The sequence below is a fragment of the Schistosoma mansoni genome, chromosome 1 (assembly GCF_000237925.1).
Source record: "Schistosoma mansoni strain Puerto Rico chromosome 1, complete genome".
In the NCBI taxonomy this organism is placed as follows: domain Eukaryota; kingdom Metazoa; phylum Platyhelminthes; class Trematoda; order Strigeidida; family Schistosomatidae; genus Schistosoma; species Schistosoma mansoni.
In genome coordinates this window covers 7,239,687-7,262,401 of record NC_031495.1, presented here as the reverse complement: position 1 = coordinate 7,262,401, position 22,715 = coordinate 7,239,687, and the positions used below count along the sequence as shown (strand labels likewise).

Genomic DNA, 22,715 nt, shown 5'->3' with positions numbered 1-22,715 from the left:
AGGATTCGTGAGAAATTTAAGAACTTAAGATCTAAAAAAAACGAAGAACCCGCCCCATTGCAAACGATTATGAATCATGTCATTCAGAGTATCCAATTGTTGGATACGTGAATCGCACAGACCTCCCACCAAACAGTCTACCCTTGTTAACATGGCTCAGTCCAACTGTCAGTGACTCCATGGACTGATGCTATGTTTCGGTTTTTACTCCTAAATTCCTACCAGCTTGTCGAGGTATAATAGTTAGAAAATGTTTTGATTTATTGAAAATTTATAACGTTTCTTATATGTATAAAAAGTTTCAGTTCGGCAACAAAGTTCCGAGAATTATAACACCCACCCACACCCGTCGAAAAAACCCAGTTTATAAATAAAATAACGATTTTACCCATTAATGTATGCCATTATGGAATCATTTCATAGTTTCATTATTATCATTACTAATTCACAGCGTTTTTTTTCTCTATAGAAAAATTACAGATTCAATGAAGAGTCAAAAGTCCAATCCAATAAACGAATATCCCTCCTTCACAAATTTACTATTTCAACAACATCATCTATCAGCTTTTTCAATTCCATCACCAATAAATAAAACACAAAATGTTATTAAACCTTCTAATACTCATAAAGATCTTCCAACCATCAGTAAACATTCAAATCTATCACAACAATCTTATAATACATCAATAAAACAATCTTCTAGTAGTAATCCAGTACAAGTAAATGTACAACCATTTGTCAAAGACGATGAAGCATCTATTAACCGATCATTTTATACTCAATTATATAATTTAATGTATTCAAAATTATCAAATAAAATACCATATAGTACCAATGACAATAATCATAATCTGTTGAATAAACCACGATATTCCCCTTATTCAATTCCATCAGATATTGAAAGAAACAAATTAGTTAATGTATTCAACAAACCATACACTTCAATACATTCAAATAAAATCAATATTAATCCGATTGAACATGTAACCAACTTTGTTCAATATTCCAATAATCCCGGTCAATCTAAAGCACAGATTTCAAAAGTTTATGAACATAATAATAAAAAGAAAACTTTATCATTAAATAGAAATAAATCAACCATTATTAATAATAATAATCAGGGTCAAAACTCATCAACAAATGTATATTCATTAAATCGATGTAACAGTTGTCCATCAATAATCATTTCCAACTCCTTCTCTTCATCATCATCATTATCATGGTACTCAAATAATCCTTCTAAAACTTTAAAGTTCCGTAGTACAAGTTATGATTCATTATTATTGGATAAACAAAATAACTTTAAAAGATTGAATAAGCCTAATTCATTGTATCATCAATGTTATCATCATTATCCATCGAAAATATCTTCATCTTGTCCGACATCTACTTCATTACTATTTGATTCATTAAAACAACATTTTATTCAGAATCAATCTATTGAATATAATCAATATAATGTAAATAATGACAATCATTCAATAAATGGTAGAAATTCTACTGAAACACCGGTATCACTTCCTAGGAAGTGCGCCGATCAGATGAATGAAGTGAATAATATTCCTGAGGATAATAATAAATCAATACAGACGCCAATACGTGAAACATTTCTACATTATTATTGGGCATATTATTATGAAGAATTAATGCGTTATTATATTCAACATCAAATATCAACAATGAACAATTGTCCTATTAATTATAGGGATCCAATGAATACTACTACTACTACTACAATGACTACAACTGATAATTCACAATCATGTGTATATTCTCAACCGAAATCAACCCTCTTGAATGTCAATAATAATAATAATAATGGCCATTTTAAGAACCTTACTACTGATTCATTGAAATCACCTGTTACACAATATAATACGATGAATCACATTGATCATCCCAAAAACTATGGAAAAAAGTCTAATAGAAAACCATTTCAAACAGAGAATGATCCGAATACTTTAGAAAATTATGATAGATTAAAAAATGGTAATCCTATTAAGAATACTACTAATACTACTATTACTACTAGTAGTAGTATTAGTAGTAGTAATTATTATAATATTCAACGAATTAGTGAAAAACTGAATACTTTTCATGTACCAGAAAAGGTTCAGTTTGAGAATTTAATTAATCTTCAAAATGATCTAGTCTGTAATAAGAACTATACGACGACTTCTCTCTTGACACCTAATACATTGCTTCAACAGAAAAATAAGTTTCATAATCATAAACCTTTTGACAATAACATTGAAAAGAGAAATATTGTAAAAACTACAAATTATCAAGATTTATTTGTGAGAACACCTCCTTTTCCGGTTACTGGTAGTTTAAGTACTACTGAAATTAATCATATTAGTAATGAGCAACACATAGTACCATCGGATAAACAATATTTCATAAATCAGTCGGATAATAATATTAATAATATACATAATCCTCCGGGAATGAATAAACGCACTCGATTACACCACGATTTACATTCTTTGCGTTTGTCACCAGTTGTCAGAGTGTGTAGTGATAATATTGATGATAAAACAAATAGTGATAGAATTTTAGAATCACATCAATATTCACCTTCAAAAAGACTAACATCTTTATCGTCACCGTCGGCAGTGTCATCATCGTCATCACCAAACATCACTGTGCCGTTATCGAATATGATGTCCTCTTTAACAGCATCGGTATTATCGCCGCAGACAAAATTCCGTCGATCAGTATCCATACCACTGGATAATCCCAGCGGTTCAATGACATTAAAACGTGATAATAAACGTAATGATACATGTGAATATTGTGGTAAAATATTTAAAAACTGTAGTAATTTGACTGTACACAGGCGTAGTCATACAGGTGAAAAACCATATCAATGTAAATTATGCAATTATGCTTGTGCACAATCATCCAAATTGACAAGACATATGAAAACGCATGGAAAAGATGGTAAACCAAGATATTTGTGTAAATATTGTCATACACCATTTATAGTACCTTCAACATTGGAAAAACATATGCGTAAATGTATGCATGCAAAACATATATTTGGATCACATACTGTTACACGTCATAAACAAATGTTAAAACAAAATTCTCCTGGAAAATTTATACAATCTTGGCTAGTAGCAGCAGCAACAGCAGCGGCAGCGGCTACATCTGGATCTTCATCTGGACTGTCAACAGAAATTGTAGAAAATGAAAGACATCAAAATGATCCTATAAACTATAAATTAAACAATCATAGAAAATTTAAATCACGTATTTCTCCAGTTCATACAATGGTAATGACCAAAACAACAACAACAGATCCTTTAATAACAACAAATAAAGATATGATAGTTACATCTACAACAAGAAATACTGATCGTATTCGAAAAAGATTAAAGTATACCAGTTTACATCAGTTGAATAAATTATCCAATAAAACAATCAATTCTTCAATTCATTATTTACTTCCATTGTTACAAAATAATAATAATAAATATTATTCAACTAGTAAAAATGTTCCATTCGATATTGATTCACAATTGAAACCTTCATTCACTTCTGGATCCTATAAATACTTAACTACAGTTAATGAGAGTAGTAATATGAATGACAAAGATAACTTATTCCCAACATCAGTTTTATCTTATACTGATCATAGAGCATCCGTTAAACAATCAACAATGAATACCAATAATTTATTTGTCCCACCAACTTGTCTACCGGTTTCATTCTTAGACATGGTAAAAGTGAATACTTCTTTATCAAATAATTATAATCTTACTGAAAATATGAAATCTATCAACCATATTACTGCTACTTCTACCAGTAGTAGTAACAGCAGCAATAATAATAACAATAATAATGGAAGAAATTTATCATTTCTAATGTCAAAAATTCTAGATACTTCAAGAAATACAGAAATATTATCCATTAATTCAAATTCATCAGTTCCATCTTCAACAATATACATCTGAAATGTATTCAGAAGAAGAAGAAGAAGGAGAAGGAGAAGAAGAAGAAGAACAGGAGGAGGAGGAGAACAAACCAACGAAAAAAACGCACATTTAACAAAAAATAATATTTTCTATGTATTATCTTAGATTATTATACTTTTGTTATAAGTATTATTATTATTTACTGTTTACAAACAATATCTATACTACTGATAATAATCATAATGGTAGTAATATGATGATTATAAATAAAAAAATATATATACTACTGTGATGTGTTTATCAATTGATTAATTTCATTGATAATTCTAATCTCTTTATATTACACCCCTTCTTTCTTATAAAAACTTTTTTGCTTTTCTTCTTTTTAATGAACTAAACAAAACCAGTGACAATACTACTTATTAGTTAAATATATTCTAGATTAAGTAATATATAAATATAAACAAACATTTTAACCAGATACTTTTGTTTCTTCCCAATTGGCCATCATAAGCATTTCTTATTTGGAAACAAGAAAATGTACTCTCAATTTATTGAACAAACAAACAATTGATTTATTGATTTAATAGGGGTGTAAACAACATTGTTTTTTTCACTCCATATAATAATACTGATATTAATTTTATCGATTTTAGGAAAAAAAAAAGGAAAAAAAATGCTGTAACCATTGGCACTGTTTTTGTTTGTTTTTTTTAGAAAAAAAATGAAAAACCGAAAAATTTCACTTCAAAAAACAAAAAAAAACGATTAACTTGAGATGTTAATTACTATATGCAAAGAAGATATGTATACAATTGTAGATTTATTATTATTATTATTATTGAATGTATTCAATGAAATCAATATTATTCCATTTATTGTTAATATAATCTGATATTTAAATTCATTTAGTATTGTTTGTTTGAATCTACCCATTGATGTTTAGGACTGCAACTGTTCATTCTCTAACAGGTATATGTGCATCCTGTGCGTAGTGCCTCGATATAGCCTTAATTCACAAGCATTATAAGCAAAGATCGATAGTGGCTGGCAGTAGAATCCAGTTTGACGCGCGTTTCGTCCTATTTGGGACTCGTCAGCTGAATGTACCTGCATCTCAGAGTTGATGTTCACTCTGAGACTCGAAACCAGTACCGTTCGCTTCAAACTCCATCGCATTATCCACTCAGCTACTGAGTACTGATAGCTACTTGCTTGTGCGATGGGGTGAAGTTTAAATCCACTTAGTTTTGTTTGTTTGGATTTACCCATTGATGTTTAGGACTGTAACTGGTCAGTCTCTTATTGGCCATATGTGCATACTGTGCGTATTGACTCGATATAGCCTTAATTCACAAGCATTGTAAGCAAAGATGGATAGTGGCTAGCAGTAGAATCCAAGAATATTATTATAATGTGTTATGTAGGTTCCTTGGAAAAAAGAAATTGAAAAGGTGAGAGTGTGAGAGAGAGATTAATTAGTTAATTAAAAATTACAATTAATTACACTATTCAATGTGACTTTTAGTGATTTCAGTTGTATAAGAATAGATAAACTTTAACTAAATAGTTAATAGGATTGGTAAAACGATATTTAATTCAATTAAAGGGTTTTTTAATGGTGATTGTCAAAATATTCGTAGTTGAAATCAGGAACCACTGACCACGTTTATATATAATATATAAGTATATATCATTAACGGATTTTTTTGTTTAGAAAAAATGGTAGCTTTTACACACAATAATAATAGAATAGGAACAATAACGGGACGGATTTCCATGCATATAGCAAATAATTCTCTTTGAACCTAGCACACAACAATAATGTCATGCACTGTCCCATCGCCCTTGGCAGATCAGGCAACCCGAAAGTCACGAGAACACCATCAGGGCATAGGACAGGTTGGGTACCCCGTTTGCACACAAGAATATATGCAATAACTTATTTCTAATACATAAGTCTGCGTTTCCCTTTTTTGAAATCCGATTGGTTGATATTAACTTTAATTTGTTAATTTTGTTGCGTCAAGAGTTTATGTTTGTTGCTATGTGTTGAGAAGAATTGTTACTACCTCAAATTTCACTTTTCAAATATTAAGATTTGTCTACATTTTTCACTTCTCTCTATGTTCTATTTCGTTAGAGATTATTTTTGAAGTGTTGTACGTTAGTCTTTCGAGCTATCAAGTTTCGCATTGATTTAGTTCTTATTAAAATAACGTCTCAATCATTCACAATTAGGAATTCCTATTAGACTGGAGAGTGAAACTTACGGAGATTGAGGGCCTATGTTTCATGCTTGTTGATGTCTATGACAGTAAAGAATATTTGTAACGCCAAAAAAATTTAAATTCTGTTCTAAACAAAAACTTCAATACAAAGTCACTCGAGTAAACGGTAACAGTGAAAATCTAGTTCAGTCATTATCAAGAATTGAATAACATAAAACCAACTGATATTATTTTGTTGATTAGTGAGTTATACTCGACATTAAGTCCTGGATTTTATCTACCATTAGTTCATATTTGTTAGTTTAAGTCGTAGAAAGTCACATTTTGCATTAAGTACTTACAATGTAATCCAGGTCATTCACGTAGTGAGCGAATCAACTCCTCTCTACGCAATCAAATATAACATTCAATTACTGGTAGGTTTGGATTTAGCATATGTCAGATTGGATAATCAAGTATACTAAAATCTAAACAGAATCCATTAAGTTAGTGAGTTAGAATGGTCAAATATTGAGTAATCTGTTAACTGAATAAAACATGATTACAACTAATACATATTAATCGAGTCCCCAAATGCCCTGGTACGACCGAGGGTGGGGAGAGTCAGCTCTGCCTCTCAAAATGCTCTCACATGTCTACGCGTATACAGCCTCTACCAGGAAAGTCCTACTCATCGCCATCTCGTGGCATTACTATTGTTTACGAAATTGAGAGGACGAAAAGCGAATGTCCAGAGTTTTAACCGGGCTGGTGGACACGATGAGTCCACCTAGAGGAGTTGGAAAACCCTGATTCCAAACCAATGGTGCAAATGGGCTCCAGTATCCTGAGGGAACAAATGGCGTGTGAACCGATTGTTGGTCACCGGATACCATGGGAATGACGTTGCTCCACTGCCTTGCCGATCAGACCTTTAGGTCGAAGGCTCCGGGTGTGGTTCCCTAAGAAAATCACCTGCTTCGATCTGGTCACCTGAGTAAAATTACAGTCCACGGACAAATCAAGTGACTTGTGTGGCGCCTATATGTATCTGGTATTTAAGAGATGAATATGAAGGTTAATTAACGTCTATGATGAATCTAAAGGAAAACATCTAAAAATTTAAAATCAGAATAAGGGTTTGTGAAGATTGAAATATGTTTAAAGTTGTATTCATGAGTTGATCTAAGCTAGACCACCACTATTGAAAACCTGAAAGCACTGAATGGCCGTTTCGTCTTAATATAAGACTCCTCAGTAATACTAATTAATAAGTTACATAAATATTACCCCTATTCTCAATCTTTCTTAATATATCTTTATATCTATATATTAACTATAATTAATAAACAATAATAATGAATATGATTATTATCAAATATAAATCTATTTAGTATTAAAAAGTTAACTGTCATAAATAAATACTACAATACATTCCGATTATATTCTACTATTATTGTGAATGTCACGCAATGAGAATTATTATAGAGTCTTTTGAATAATAATAATAATAATAAATCTACTTTTTAAATTTTCCCTTTCTCATTTATTCTTTCATCGCCTCCCTCCCTCCCTCCCTCCCTCACTCACTCACTCACTCACTCACTCACTCACTCACTCACTCACTCACTCATTCACTCACTCTTTCAATGTTTATGTTTCACTTTGAATCAAAGTAAACATAGAGAAGTAATAGTTTTCTGTTAAATCAGTTCGCATCATTGAATGAAGAAAAATTAACATAATCTTTATGCCTGATTGTTGATATGTATATATACATAGAATTCATATAACAGGTTATAGATAATATGATAGAAATTACCAACATTACAACTGAAGTATTTGTGTGTATGCCCAAATGCATCCGGGTATGCACGCACTGAAGCAATAGCACAGTGTTAAAAATTCAACTCTGATCTCATGGCGTGACATTCAATTACAAGAGAGAGAAAGAGAGAGAATAAATTAATCGGAAATGGTAAATGGCTAATCTAGAAAAGTTAAGTACAACAACAATAACGACGACGACGACAACAACGGAATGTTTATTAAAGAATGAATTTCATTTTTATTTCTGTAAAGGGATATTGAATTTTCAAGTGGAATGACAATCACGTGTAATAAGAATATTCATTCTAAAAAAAAGGATATTGACATACGTAGATTAAAGTTTTAGGGTTAGGATAGCATATCAAGTTAATGAATATTGATGAGGTTTATTTGTCTATACTTTACCAAAGTATAGATAAATAGAGAAAGAGAAAGAGAGAGAAGGGAGAAGGATTATTAAGGATAATATGGACTCGAATCATTTTTAACCTATATATGATATATGATATTAAAAATTGTACTGACATATTGATTCACCTACGTTTTGATAGTCTATATGGCATTATTGGTCTGTGGAAGATTCCGTTAGTCAATATATCGTATCAGCTTGTGTACCTTTGTGATGATAAAGATTTACCGGATAACAAAAAAAAACGAGAAAAATTAGATTACGGAAATATTCTAAATAAACATTATTCAGATTGAATTACCAGGGAAGAATTCAGTCAACTTATAAGTCTATATATATAGAATGAGAATGATAAACGAACAAAATAATGTAAACAAAATTTTATTTATGAATGGATATTGGCTAGCTGTGACATGATGATTAGAGCGTTCGGCCATTAGGTTAAGGGTTCAAGTCCCGTTCTGTCAACTTTGGTTTTGGCGACTGGATAACATCACTAGTCCTCACATTTGGAGTATGACTCAGTTTCGAGTATCTGAATCTTTACCTGATTGATAAGTTAGTGATAGTAATGAGAAAATACCAGTGAAAACCGGGGTTCACTGTACTACTATCTAGTTCCAGTTTAATATTCCTCATTGATATGTATCTATGGAATCAAACTATAAAGCTTCAGGTATTTAGGTATATAGATTTCGAGGGTTTTAGTCACGATCGGAATCAATGCAGGTCAATCATGTTGGGATTAAGACAATTATCACTTTGGATATTATAAAATAGTTGAGCTGTATCGTGCACTGACTCAAGTGGGGATGTTTGATTACTGGACTTTGACTCAGCGACTGATTTTTACTATGCCAGCCTATATACATGATGGTCCTGGGTTCTACACCCATACAGATCAATGTGTGCGAACTGTTAATAAATCCCAAACTAGGACAAAACAGATGTCCACTATCCCCCTGTCTTCAATGTTTGTCTAACTGAAGTTAAATGATGATGTAAACACGTTCTAAATTTTGAGGGTGCTTTGTTCTCTGAGCTGGGTGGTTTAATCGTGAAGCTTTCATTGTCTTTTTCAACAACATCATCAACACACTTCAATGACAAATGAGTGATTAGAATTTCTCTACAATCGACTAGCTGTTTGTTCTGTTGATCTAAAATTTGATTGGTTGGTACCCATAGGTGTGTCTCCAAAGGGAACACCTCAATGAAATTATCTGTAAAGACTCTTGGAGAATCAACCAAGTGAAGTATAAAAGGATATTAAACAGTGTGATTGTTTCTGGAGATTGCTACATTTTACGACCTACATCATACGCAGATTTAAATTAGACAACCGATAGAAAACAAGGAAGCTACAAAATGAGAATCCTAAGGGCTAAGCATGTGCGATCTCGAATAGGGGTTAAATGTAGGACATCCAGGTCTAAGGGCGGGCGCTTAACCCTTAGGCCAGTGAGTCGGCATCCAATGGTTTACATTTATAACTTAAATTAATTATTAATATTGCGCGGTGGGTAACTATCTCACTCTCAACATAGTTGAGCTTCATAATTTATAGCTTCTAAAATCTCCGGGAATTACCTCTCGGAATCAGTTGTTAGTGATCACGTTTATTACTAGTGTAAAACGTTTGTGGAGATGGTCGGTTTATATAATTTACATTAAGAGCTGATCTTAGTTAGACATTGAAAAGCAGGAAGCACTAGAGATATTTCGTCCTAGTATAAAACTGACTTTACAGTAGTACGCATCCACAAACCCCAACAGACATAGTTATGCAAACTCTATTTAAATTACACGAACCCCTATCAATCATCAACATGAAATCCTCCATGAAACAGACAAGTTTAAAGGTTCAACAAAGTTATATCTAAACGAATAATGAGCAATTTTCTTCTTTTAGTCAGAAGAAATTAAGCATTATCTGGTATTAGATGAATATAGAGTTCAAATTGCAATGAGTCCCAGTTAAGTTTGAATGAATCCTAACAGATTTCATGTATACTCGAGAAGCCATATCACCCAACGTCCGAACATGACAATCGCGAGGACCCTGATTAAGTAGACTGGACCTATTAATAAGGCTCCATTCATCAGTCAATGGTTTCATGGACTACTGTCACGCGAATCGAGAAACGAGGCGGTTGATTATCGGTGCACATATCTCAAACTCTTCGATCAATTTACCATCTCTATCTAACACCCTATGTCTAACCTCAAGGGTCCAAAAATACACGAGAAATGATCCGAAAGTATCTAAGACCAAGTACTAGCAATCTACGAATAATCGGAGAGACTATAATTTACGGACAACTTTTGAGTGATGACAAAGTGATCCCGAGAGTGTCCACCTAATAAGTAAGATCAAATAAGGGTTGCAAACCAGTATGAGGAATTAGAATTATGATTTACAGTTGATGGTTAAGGTTATGAACTAGATTTAGGGTTTTTATCACGAACTGACATCATCCATAATGCCAAAGCTCTATTTAGCCAAATAGATGGATGAATTTCGCGCCAAAATCCGAGATCTATTATCTTATACTTGATTAGTTTATCCATAAATTATAGTTTCGCCGAATTATCTTCTTATTTTTAATAACCAGATCTGACAAAACAATATGACTTGGAGAATGGTAAAACACCTAATTTACAATATTATTTTTATTGTCAAGATATAACTCTTGATTAAATTATTCGGTCTTTACTTATTAGATCACAGATTTGAACAACTAAGAAGTATAATTAAATTTCTTATAAACAGTCAGCCAGTCACAACGTAGAACTTCGTACGTACATACATCAGTTCCAGTTGCCATACCACATTAGCACAGAGATGAAGTTGTCGATTCAAATCCCATATTGGTAGAAGTAGTAAGAATATAAGCATTATGTCAAAGATTAGGGTTTGAAGAAGTTATTAAAGGAGAATAATACAGTGAAATAAATTTGGAAAGAGAGAAAAGATAGAGACATGAAGAATTCAGAAGACTAGAATTTGGGAGAACACAAAGAGTGGATACACCTTCTCCATTGCAAACGATTTTGAGCCATGTCATTCAAGGTCTCTAACCATCGGTTGCTATCATCTCGCGAATCCCAACCACGTAGTCTACACCTACCAACGTGGCTCAGTACAATTGTCAATGACTTCATGGATTTGTGCCATGTTTTGGTCTGGCCACCCCTAGCTTTCTTCCAACCTACTCGTACACCATGAAACATTGCACGTCAGGGCAGTCGGTGGTTGGGCATATGCAACACGTGTCCCAGTCATCTCAACTGATGAAGTTTCACTACTTCATCAATCGATTTGCCATCCTTACCTAGTACCCATTTCCTAACAACTGCATTACTTACCCGGTGGTCCCAGGATATACGAGCAATGCTTCGAAGACACTTGTGATCAAATACTAGTAGCCTACGAATATCCTCTACTCTTATCGGCCATGTTTCACTGCCATAAAGTAGGATGGAACGAACTGCTGCACAGTAAACCCGTCCTTTGGTTGCTAGACGGATATCTCGCCTACGCCATAAATGAAAGCTAGACGAGCCTTCTGTATCCGTGCTGAGATTTCGTCACACACCAGACCATAAGGGCTGATGAGACTTCCAAGATAAATGAAGTGGTCTACACGCTCAACTACTTCACTCCCTATCATTAGTTCAGGTGCCGATGCAACCCGATCCTGAAGTAACATTTTGCACTTCGAGGGAGAGAATCGCATCCCGAACATGCCTGCATTGTTGCTTATAGTGGTCAGAAGACTCTGCATTTTGTCAGCGTCTTCACCGAATAAAACTATGTCGTCGGCGTATTCTAAGTCAACAAGTGAATCTCCCGGTAAAAGTTCAACTCCAGGAGGTTTAGCTGATGAAAGCGTTATCTCCAAAAGTATGTCAATGATAAAGTTAAACAAGAATGGAGTGAGTGGACAGCCCTGACGAACACCACTTGAGGTAACCAATTCTGATGACAGTTCGCCGTAGGCTCTAACCCGATCAGTTGTGTTCGAGTAGAGAGCCTTTATGAGGTTAATCTACTACTTTGGTACTCCTTTCACTGACAAACATTGCCATAGGACCTCACGATCAACTGAATCGAATGCCGCCTTAAGGTCAAGAAATACTACTATTAAGGGACGTCTGAATGTGTGTCTATGTTCTAGGACCTGACGTAGAGTGAATATCTGGTCCATGCAACCACGTCCAGGTCGAAAACCAGCCTGGTTTTCTCTAGTCTGCTCTTCACGAGCTTTGGTTAGGCGTCCAAGTATTATTGAAGCTAATATTTTAGACATTATATTAGTCAAACTGATTCCTCTGTGATTGTCACAAGAGGACTTTTGTCCTTTCTTATAGACTGGCACAATCAGTGATTGGGACCAGTCAGATGGAATTACGTCCAGTTCACAGATTCTACCTAAGACCTCAGTCAATTTCGTTGCTAGTACTGGACCACCATCCTTAAAAATCTCAGGGGTGAACCTGTCAGGGCCTGCGGCTCTCCCTCGCTTTAGATCTCCTATAGCTTTTTCAACCTCGTAGAGAGTTGGAGGACTTACCTCAATTTGCCATTCAGGACGACTGGGGATCGTGGGTAACTGAAGTGTGGCTGAAGGCCAGTTGAACTGATCCCTAAAGTGTTCTGCCCATTGATCCAATCTCCTGGATTCAGAATGAATGATATGCCCATTTTATCTGAGATGGTTTCACTGATAATTGAATTCCTACTGCCGGTTTCTTTAGCGAGTCTGAATAGCTGCCTACTGTTACCTATTGCCGCTGCCTTTTCCATCTCTCTTGCTTTCGCTACTCACCACTGTTCACGATCATTGCGTAGGCTTCGTATTAGCCTTCGCTTAAGCTGACTCCGCTCTTCGTTATGTTCAGAGCCAGGTGGGATGAGTTTTCGAGCATCTATCAGTGCGGTAGATGCTGCTGAGATCCATTGTTTCTCCCTAACCTTACGGTTTACCTTACTAGCGGATATCACTGCTGTTTCTACAGCTCTTCGGATGTCATTCCACGCTGTCTCGGGGTAGGCACAACTTACATGGCTGCCTAACTGTTTTTCCAGTTGTTCCTGAAATACTTTTTTAGCTTGCCTATCATTAAGTAGAACCCTTAGAGGCTTCCCTGCAGTGTCTTTCTTACGTCTAGTAAGACGCAGACAGATACGTGCTCGCACTAGAGCATGATCTGAATCTAAACATGTGCTCCAGAATGAGCGACAGTCTTCTATTGAGCCCCTCCATCGGTGGCTGATAACGATGTGATCTAATTGGGTCCAACGTTGGGACGAATTCGGGGGTCGCCAGGTCAAAAGATGTTTTTCCTTATGCTTAAAGTTAGTATTTGCAAGAAATAGGCGGTTATCTGAGCACAGCTGCAACAGACGGTCGCCATTATCTGTTCTTTGAAGGTCAATAAATTGTATAACTTAAAATAACTAACAACCAGGTTTGTTGGGAGATATCAACTCACTGAAGACATTGGTGAATGGTTGCTCAATTTTGTGGACTGATTGAAGTTAGACATTAACACCGTTGGATGCCGGCAAGCTCAGTGTTCTATCGGTTAAGTGTTCGCGCGCGAGACTGATAGGTCCTGGGTTCGAATCTCGCAAGGTGGGATCGTGGATACGCACCGCTGAGGAGTCCTATAACTAACAATTATCTGTTTAGATTTTGTTTGTTTGTTTTAACAAACTTAAGAAATTATGACTATTTATACTCATAACATAGACTTTCATCTACTAAACTCTAACTATATAAATTATACACTATGAAATTCCTCGAGTCATAAAATTTAACGATGCATAGAAAATGCAAAAGATAAAACTGATGATGATGATAATGATGTATCAATTAGACAAGAAGAAAAGAAATTGTATTTCTTTCAAAATGAATATACAGAAATATCATAAATGGTTTGTTTATACGCTTATCGTTTTTTATTTTCCTCACGTAGTCGCATAACATAGAATAAACGGTGTTGATTTTATATATATATATATATATATATATATATATGGACTATTTTATACAGTGATGTAAGAAATGTAGTGATAACAATAATATTGAAATCATGGTTAGATTATACAACTGTTTCGCTTTTTATTACAAAAGAACAAGTGTATACAAAAGATTATGATTTCTATCTGAATTAGTATTATTTAGAATAACTGATTGATTTAACGGTTTCCAATCCAATTCGAATGGCATCAATATTGAAACTGTAAGAGTGGAAAAAGAAAGTACATGAAGAACAAATTAAACTACTTAGTTTTAGTTAGTATCAAGCAAGAAATGATTATGATATCGTAGAAGTAATAAACATAATTCCTTATTTACCAGGTATTTAATCGGCTCAATGGTCTAGGGGTTAAGCGTTCGCGCACAAGATCAAATGTCCTGAGTTCGAGTGTGCATGTACACTGCTGAAGAGTCCCATACCAGGATGAAACGACCGTCCAGTGGTTTCAGGTTTTTAATAGTGGTCTAGCTTAGATCGACTCATGAATTCAACTGTGTTTTAGTTATTATCACACAAGAAATTATTATGATTTCGCGTTAGTAATAAATGTAGTTCCTTATTTACTAGGTATTGAATCGTCGTTGCCTCAAAATAATTATTGACATCCAGTGACAACACTATGTGTAATAATGAGGAGTTTCAGTAATGTATGTTCGAGAACGGCGATGATAGTCCAATCAGACATGTGTTACGAACGTCATTCTAGAAACTTTCATATCATGCTCTATTTGCCGACACTAAGACTAGTTGGAAAAAGAAGAAAAGTGGTCAGTTTGTGATACAATGTCATGGTATGAAACAAAGATGAACGCGAATGGCATCTGTCTGTCCTTCGTGACTCCTTGATTGAGGTCCCAGAGATAGTGCAACTCATTAGCCTGAGACGTTATACGATATGGCTCCGAATAGAGATCAATGGTGGTCCTAATGTAAATTTTTTAAACACTTTATAAAAGTGAGAGGAATTTCTTTAGCTGAAACGGTTTTTTCAGGTTGTACTTTTTCTAACGAAACTGCTTCTCCCACTACATACTACTCGATTTCATTAGTTAATTTTCGACTGTATTTACTATCCTTCATATATATCTCCACAATCTCATTTACTTATGTGTTGCATATGTATTTTCATGCACATTTGTATAAATATTTCTGTGTTCAAACAAAATGAGGAAATACCACGTACATAATCGAGTACTAAGCTTCAAGCCACATTTTAAGTGTATAAGGACTAGTGATGTACTTATCTGATTAGCCGAACTTAATAAGCTAAATTTAGGTCTCAATCTGTGACTTAATGGCTGGAAATCGAATACTTTTAACCAATGAGTCACTGTATCATTAACATAAGTAACTTTGATTGTTTACTTAAAATAAAAACAATGAAAAACTCACAGAAAGTAATCAGTAAACAATTGTTAGTTATCGTTAAAAATACTTTAAATCATTGGGTAATATGAAATTTGGGACCACTTTGATAAACTAATGTAGTTGCTAAATTAATTGAAACTTCAGTTTCAAGATGAATTGCTGTGTGAACTGTTAGTCTGACATAATCAAATGTGACTGAACTCAATTTGTTAGATTGTAGTGAGTGAGAAAACCAATGGGGACAACCAAATGTATATGAATACAAAATTACAGAATCACTTAGTAAAATGTCAGAACCATACAGTAATATTTCATTTGCAAAATATACATTAATTGTTTCAGACTTTGTTAATCCTTCGTTTCCATACCAATCACTCTCCGTTCTCGTTCTCTTCCCTTCGATTTCCTAAACCTTCTGCCGCCAGGCATTCTACTTTCAGTTGGTGAGACATACTACTTATATCTGTCGACATCAATAGCACACATACACCATAATATCACATTAGTAACACAGGATCAAATTAACAAGATGAATAGCAAAGTAGTTGAAATAATGTAGTAACAATAAAAATAATTACAGGTTGAGGACATGGTTTAAAAAGATGAAGTGAAATTATAGATACGAAGGAACACTAGAACTCAAAATCTATGGGAAGATAAAGGAGTGAATACGTTTGTGCTAGCGCGACTGATTCTGAGCCATGAGAAACGTCGCGTTTATACCTCAGTCATATTTAGTATTTAGGCAGAGATCATCAAGCTATCATCAAGTTAAAAGACAACAAACTCACAGAGATTAAATGTGAAGTTAATCTTTTATGACTAAACAAACATAATTTCAAATGGAGTTAATCCAGAAAAAAAACTGGGAAAATTACAAAGAAATGTGGAAATAAATTTTTCAGGTGTGAACAAAGAAAACGAAATTTTGAATCAGATGAACTGTTATATTGAGAAATAATTTGGAAAGCGATAATATTTTAAAATGTACATAGAAACAATATGGTTTTTTAAATTCATATAGTATTGTTTGTTTGAATCTTCCCATTGATGTTTAGGACTGCAACTGGTCAGTCTCTAATTGGCATATGTGCATACTGTGCGTATTGTCTCGATAAAGCATAAATTCACAAGCATTGTAAGCAAAGACTTGTTTCACAAGCAGTCCCAAACATCAATGGGATAATACAAACATACAATACTAAGTGAATTCAAACTTCACTCCATTGCACAAGCAAGTGGCTATCAGGACTCAGTAGCTGAGTGGATAACGTGATAGTGTTTGAAGTGAATGGTACTAGGTTCGAGTCCTAGAGTGAACATCAACACTGTGATGCAGATAGATCCAGCTGACGAGTCCCAAATAGGACGAAACGCGTGTCAAACTGGATTCCACTGCTAGCCACTATCCATCTTTGCTTACAATATGGTTTTTTATAGTAGAAATGAAGTATTTAGAGTGGGATTCAGACTTTTGATCTAGTAGTTAATGAATTACTTCTAGAAGAGGTTAATGGTGATTGTTGAGTTTCATAGATTACATGGTAGATTGATTTTAATTATATAACTATTAAAAACCAAGAAGTGCTGGATATCTGTTTCATTTTATTCTAGAATTTTTTTACCAATGTACATTTAAGACGCTAAAAGGAATTGAACTCAAGATTTTCGGAGTTGGCAGAATGCATCTAACTTTTGAATCACTGAGTCGGCATATAGTTGTTTTCACGATATCGGCAACCATCTTCCAGTAACACTGATAGATATCCAACATAACTAAATTCCACCAATCATAGTTTCTCATAAGAATTCTAGCAGTTCCCTCTCTCTAAATAAGTCACTAGTGAGCTCACTAATTACATCTAAAAATTTTCATTATGAACAGCTGTGAAACTGTACACAGAAAACCAAACACCCATAGAAAACTCAATGCAAACAAAGCGTATAAAATTGACTATTGAAACATATGAACAACGAATTGTCATACATTATCAGAGTTAGCTAATGAAATTTTAACATCATTCTTTATTATAAACCTTCTGAAATTACCTAAACATATCTCATCATTCTATAATAACAAATTAAATAAGAATGGAATTCACCAACGACATAAAGTAATTGAGAACAGGTTTTTGGAACAGGAAAGAATAACACACAGCAAAAAAGGAAATTGCAAATCCACAAAACAAAAACAAGAGAGAGTTCAGTTTACAGTAAGAAAAATTCTCTCCCCTCTCTCTCTCCATTAAATGTAACCACATTGATAGTAGTGTTTAACTGCTGGTCTATCAATGTAAAATAACACCCTTCTTCGTTTTCAATGGAAAAACTTATGGTTTAAACATTACTATCATTAATATTATTCTCTTAACAAACAGAGATAGAGATAATGTGATTCGAGTAACATAAACAAACGTTTTAATCCGTATTTCACTATTTATTGTAATAAGACAAGTAAACTTAAGTAAAAAAAGAAGACGGACCAAGAGCCTACAGAACAAGGGGTCAAAATGAATTAATAGAAGCAAAATAAATAATGTAACAATTAGTTAAGCATAGAAAGCAAAGCAACACCACATCATCATCATCATCACTCTCATCGAAAAAAGAAAGAGAAGAGGAAATACACAAAATATTCTAAGATTCTTTTATAAATACGTAGAGTAGAGAAAACACGATAAATTCACTAATATATACAATTCGAAACCTGTAAAAACAAAATAGGAAATAATTGCCGTATACAGAGACCACAACAACAACAACAAAATGATACATACAGTACCAATAACACCCCCCTCCTTACCAGAAAAGCAATATATATATATATATATATATATATGAGAAAACAAAACAGATGTTGAATAGATTATCCCATAGAAGAAAAGGTTATCAGTGCCGGAATGGCAAAATTAAAATTTTTATTGCTTATGAATAATAAATAACAAGAAGAGAAATGCCTTCAAGTGTGTGAACACGGTTAAGACTGAGAACGGTAAGTTAAAAATGTTTCACTACTTTTTTGGGGGAGACATTTACAACAATTAAGCAAAGAATGGTTGCCCTATTATGGTACTCCTCAATAGTAAACTTATATAAACCCACTAGGGTCCAAAGAGTACGTGCTTGTTTGTGAGACCGAAAAGTTTGCGATCCAATCTCTAGTGAGGCTTCGAATCTGCAGACTGTCGAAGAGTTTCATCATACTCGAACGAAACAGCCTCCTGGTTTTCAATGATTGTGTGACCAAGATCAGTCTATGATGTACACTATAAAATAAATACTTCATGCATACATATAACTGGCCAGCCGAACGCATATAGGGTACTTATTAGATGCTTAATTTATAGCAATTTTATATTGTCTATATAAGGATGACTTTAGAAACGCTTGACAAGTTTCCTTCAAGGAATAGTCAATTAATCAGTAGAATTAGTTTAAACAGACCAGAGTCCATTTTCTATCTGCGCATATTTTAAAGATCACCATCAGTTGAGTAAGAACAGATCAAATTCATTTCTCTGTCCACAGAAGCAAAACTATAAAAATTTATTACATGAGCTATGTAAGTGTGTAACAGTTAATCGTTTTCGTCGTTATTGGTTGACAAGAAAATGTTAGCATAGTGGCTTCAAAAAGATACTTGTACAAAAGAAAAGTTATAGAATTAGTAACTGCATACAGTACAATTAGATTGAACAATTTCAGTCCTAAATATCAGTGGAAACATTCAAACAACTAATACAAAAATCAATTAAACTTCATCTTGTTGCATAAGTCAGTGGCTATCTGGACTCAGTAGCTAAGTGTATAACGCGATGTCATTTGAATCGAACAGTAGTGGGTTCGAGTCCTTGGACAAACATCAACTACGATGCAGACACGTCCAGTTGACTAGTATCTAATAGAACGAAACATGAGTTTTGGACTTCACTACTACCACCATCCTTCACTGCACATAGTACGATCAGACCGTACATAAAACTCGCAGATAGGTACTACAGAAAAAATATGGATGAAATACAAACAATCCATCTCGCACACATGCACACACAGATAGAATAACACAAAAATCCTTTTGTACGTGAAAAGCATATGTGAACTAAAAAAGGAGCTTTTTTACGCCTATGTATGTGTCTATACAAAAGTGTGTATATGCGAGAATAAAGTAGAATGAGGGCGGATTAAAAAAAAGTGAGTTTATAAGTAGACAAAAAAGACAAAGAAAATTAAAGAATAAATAGGTAATTAAATTAAATAGACATTAGAAAACGCCGTAGGGTAGATGTGAAACAGAAAAAAGAACCAACAACTGGAAAGCCATCCACTAGTTTAGTTAGTGACCTAGAACAGATGGATGGATGATACTTTCTTTTAGATAGACAGAAAGTAATTCATTTCACCTAACACATCTTACCAAAATACATATTTTCTGAAGCAATTAAAAAACAACAACATAGAACCTGGGATGGTACAAGAAACCACGCGGAAAAAAGGATAAATGCAAAGAGAATACACACACAAGAAGTTCATTATTCTATGAAAAAATAGTAAGCAACATAACAATAACAATAGTAATAATAGATAATCATACCAACTAATAATAAATGAGAAAACTCCCCCCTTTTATTATTGCTCAACATACACACATATATTTATGTATCACACGATAATTTACAAATTAAGGAGAAAGTCGAAATGACTCTTCTTCAACCTACCCCATCATCATGTGTAGGTATGTGAACATACATACACACACAAACATTATGAAGTTAACAGCTGTGGAGCATATATTGTGTTGTGATGTCATGAGAGTAACATTTCTATTGTTAATCACTAAATTACTGAAGAGAATCTAGAATTTCGATGCATCTTTTCCTTACTCAACTAAACACACATTAAGAAAAGCATCACGACTGATATATTGAATATATGCTGGCATACATTTTTAATCAATTGATGTAACTCACAGTTTACAACACGGATTAATCTTAGCTAAACCACCGCTGAAAACCAGGAAGTATTGAACTTATGTACTGTTTTATTATAGGACTCCTCGCAAGTGAACATCAACGACTCAAACAGGAAGAGAACCGAAGATCTACGAAACTTGCAGAAAGCCAATGACCTGTAGATCATCGAGCTGACATTCAATAGTTTACATGTTTAGTTTTAACGTAATTCATTTACCAAGTGTTGACTTATGCACTCAGTTCTGAATCTATTAACGACTCCAGATACTGTATTTGAATAGAGTGGAGTTCGAACATGCAACCTACTAACTAATACTGGTAAAAAAAGATGAGAGCTTTATCAATCACCTACGTGAACTAACAGTTCATTTGGGAAAGTATCAATTTCAATAGAAAATTATACATCAAATTTTATTTCGACAACACTGGTCATTACGAGTGGAAAAAAACATAGTGACGTAGTGAGTATAGAACAGATGAAATAATCTACACAACCATACAATTTGAAAAAAGTAGAGAACACTCCAGAAAATCGATGAAGAGTCTGAAGAAATATTTACAGTGAATGACTTTACACCATGGTGATCTTCATTTTTCTTATGACATGCACATATAACCAATAATTCTTACAAGCTTATAAAAACTGCCGAAATCCAGGAAAGCTATAATGAAAAGCCTGCTACACACAACAACACAAACAAATATACATGTTAAAAAAGTAACTTCACCTACAAAAGGAATCTAAGAACAGTAAATTAAAGATGGTAAACATCTGTTGTGGAAATAGTTATCCATGATAAGTTACTTTTGTTTATAAACAAACGCCATATTTTCGCATGAAAACTTCCATAGGAAAAGAGTAACTTAGTACATACTTCACGACTAACAACTGATATAACTAAACATGTCTCGATTTAATTAGATTCCTTGTATCTTAACAAAATACTTAGTAATCATGTACATATATAAAAGCCTGAAGTCCTTTTAAGATTACTACCGACCAAAAGTTTAGATAAAAGAGGAAGGTTGAGCATAGGGTCAGCTAACACCTCCAGTAAAAAAGATCTTGCTGAAAAAAGGCTAAATAGAATAAAATGTATACACATTCTGTACAACAGTTCACGTAATCAAGCCGTTTTTAGACACTTTCAAGGTTTTCTAAATTAGACAGTTTAAATAAAACAACGAATTTTACCAACGTATACCCTCAAATATGTTCCAAGTGAATTAGTATAAAATCAAAATATTTAGTTAAATATATTTTTTGAAATAGTACGATGACCGTCCATTGCCATTAGTAGAGACAACCATTTCACTCTTGACATGCCTAACATTCCATTAGTGGCGACTATTTTATTAGAACTTCGAGAACATCTTGAAGTAACTCACTGATGAGCTGACTATTATCATCCACAGATTGATACTAGAACGAAAAAGTTGTCCAGTACTCCTTGGTTTGCAGTAGGAATATCAGCCAACTGGAATTGATCTGTGACAAATGAAGCTTACAAACTAAAAACCAATTTCCGTGATACCCCTTCAACTACATTGAATATATATATATATATATATATATATATATATATATATATATATGGAGAGAGAGAAGGGTAGAGATAGTAGTGATAAGCATAATGGTAATAAAACAAAATAGACAAACGTTAGTATACAGAAAGAGACAAATAATTGACCATTAAATTAGCTGGTTGATAAAAAAATTGAGAAAACGAATGCACCAACACAATAATCACCACTGTATGACCACTATATATACTTAAGAAAAAAACAGACTGGTGGCTAGTGGTCAGAGAAAAAGCTACTTTTCAATCATTTCAGTTAGAAAGATTAATGGAAGATAGCAAGTCAAGTAAAACACAACGGAGGTATATATATATATATATATATATATATATATATATATATAGACGCGCTTGACCAATAATTATAATTGTATATC

The 22,715-nt window shown here is 33.7% G+C and overlaps 1 protein-coding gene across 1 annotated transcript; it reads left to right on the top strand.

Annotated features, from left to right (window-relative positions):
• Nucleotides 1–485: 485 nt before the first annotated feature.
• On the top strand, nucleotides 486–4,697 carry Smp_124090 (putative b-cell lymphoma/leukemia; the record flags this gene model as incomplete). The annotated part of the gene is made up of 5 exons (XM_018793121.1): nucleotides 486–1,918; nucleotides 2,078–3,076; nucleotides 3,242–3,382; nucleotides 3,494–3,725; nucleotides 4,638–4,697. 5 exons carry the CDS (start codon nucleotides 486–488, stop codon nucleotides 4,695–4,697), a joined length of 2,865 nt encoding a protein of 954 aa, XP_018647665.1.
• Nucleotides 4,698–22,715: the final 18,018 nt, after the last annotated feature.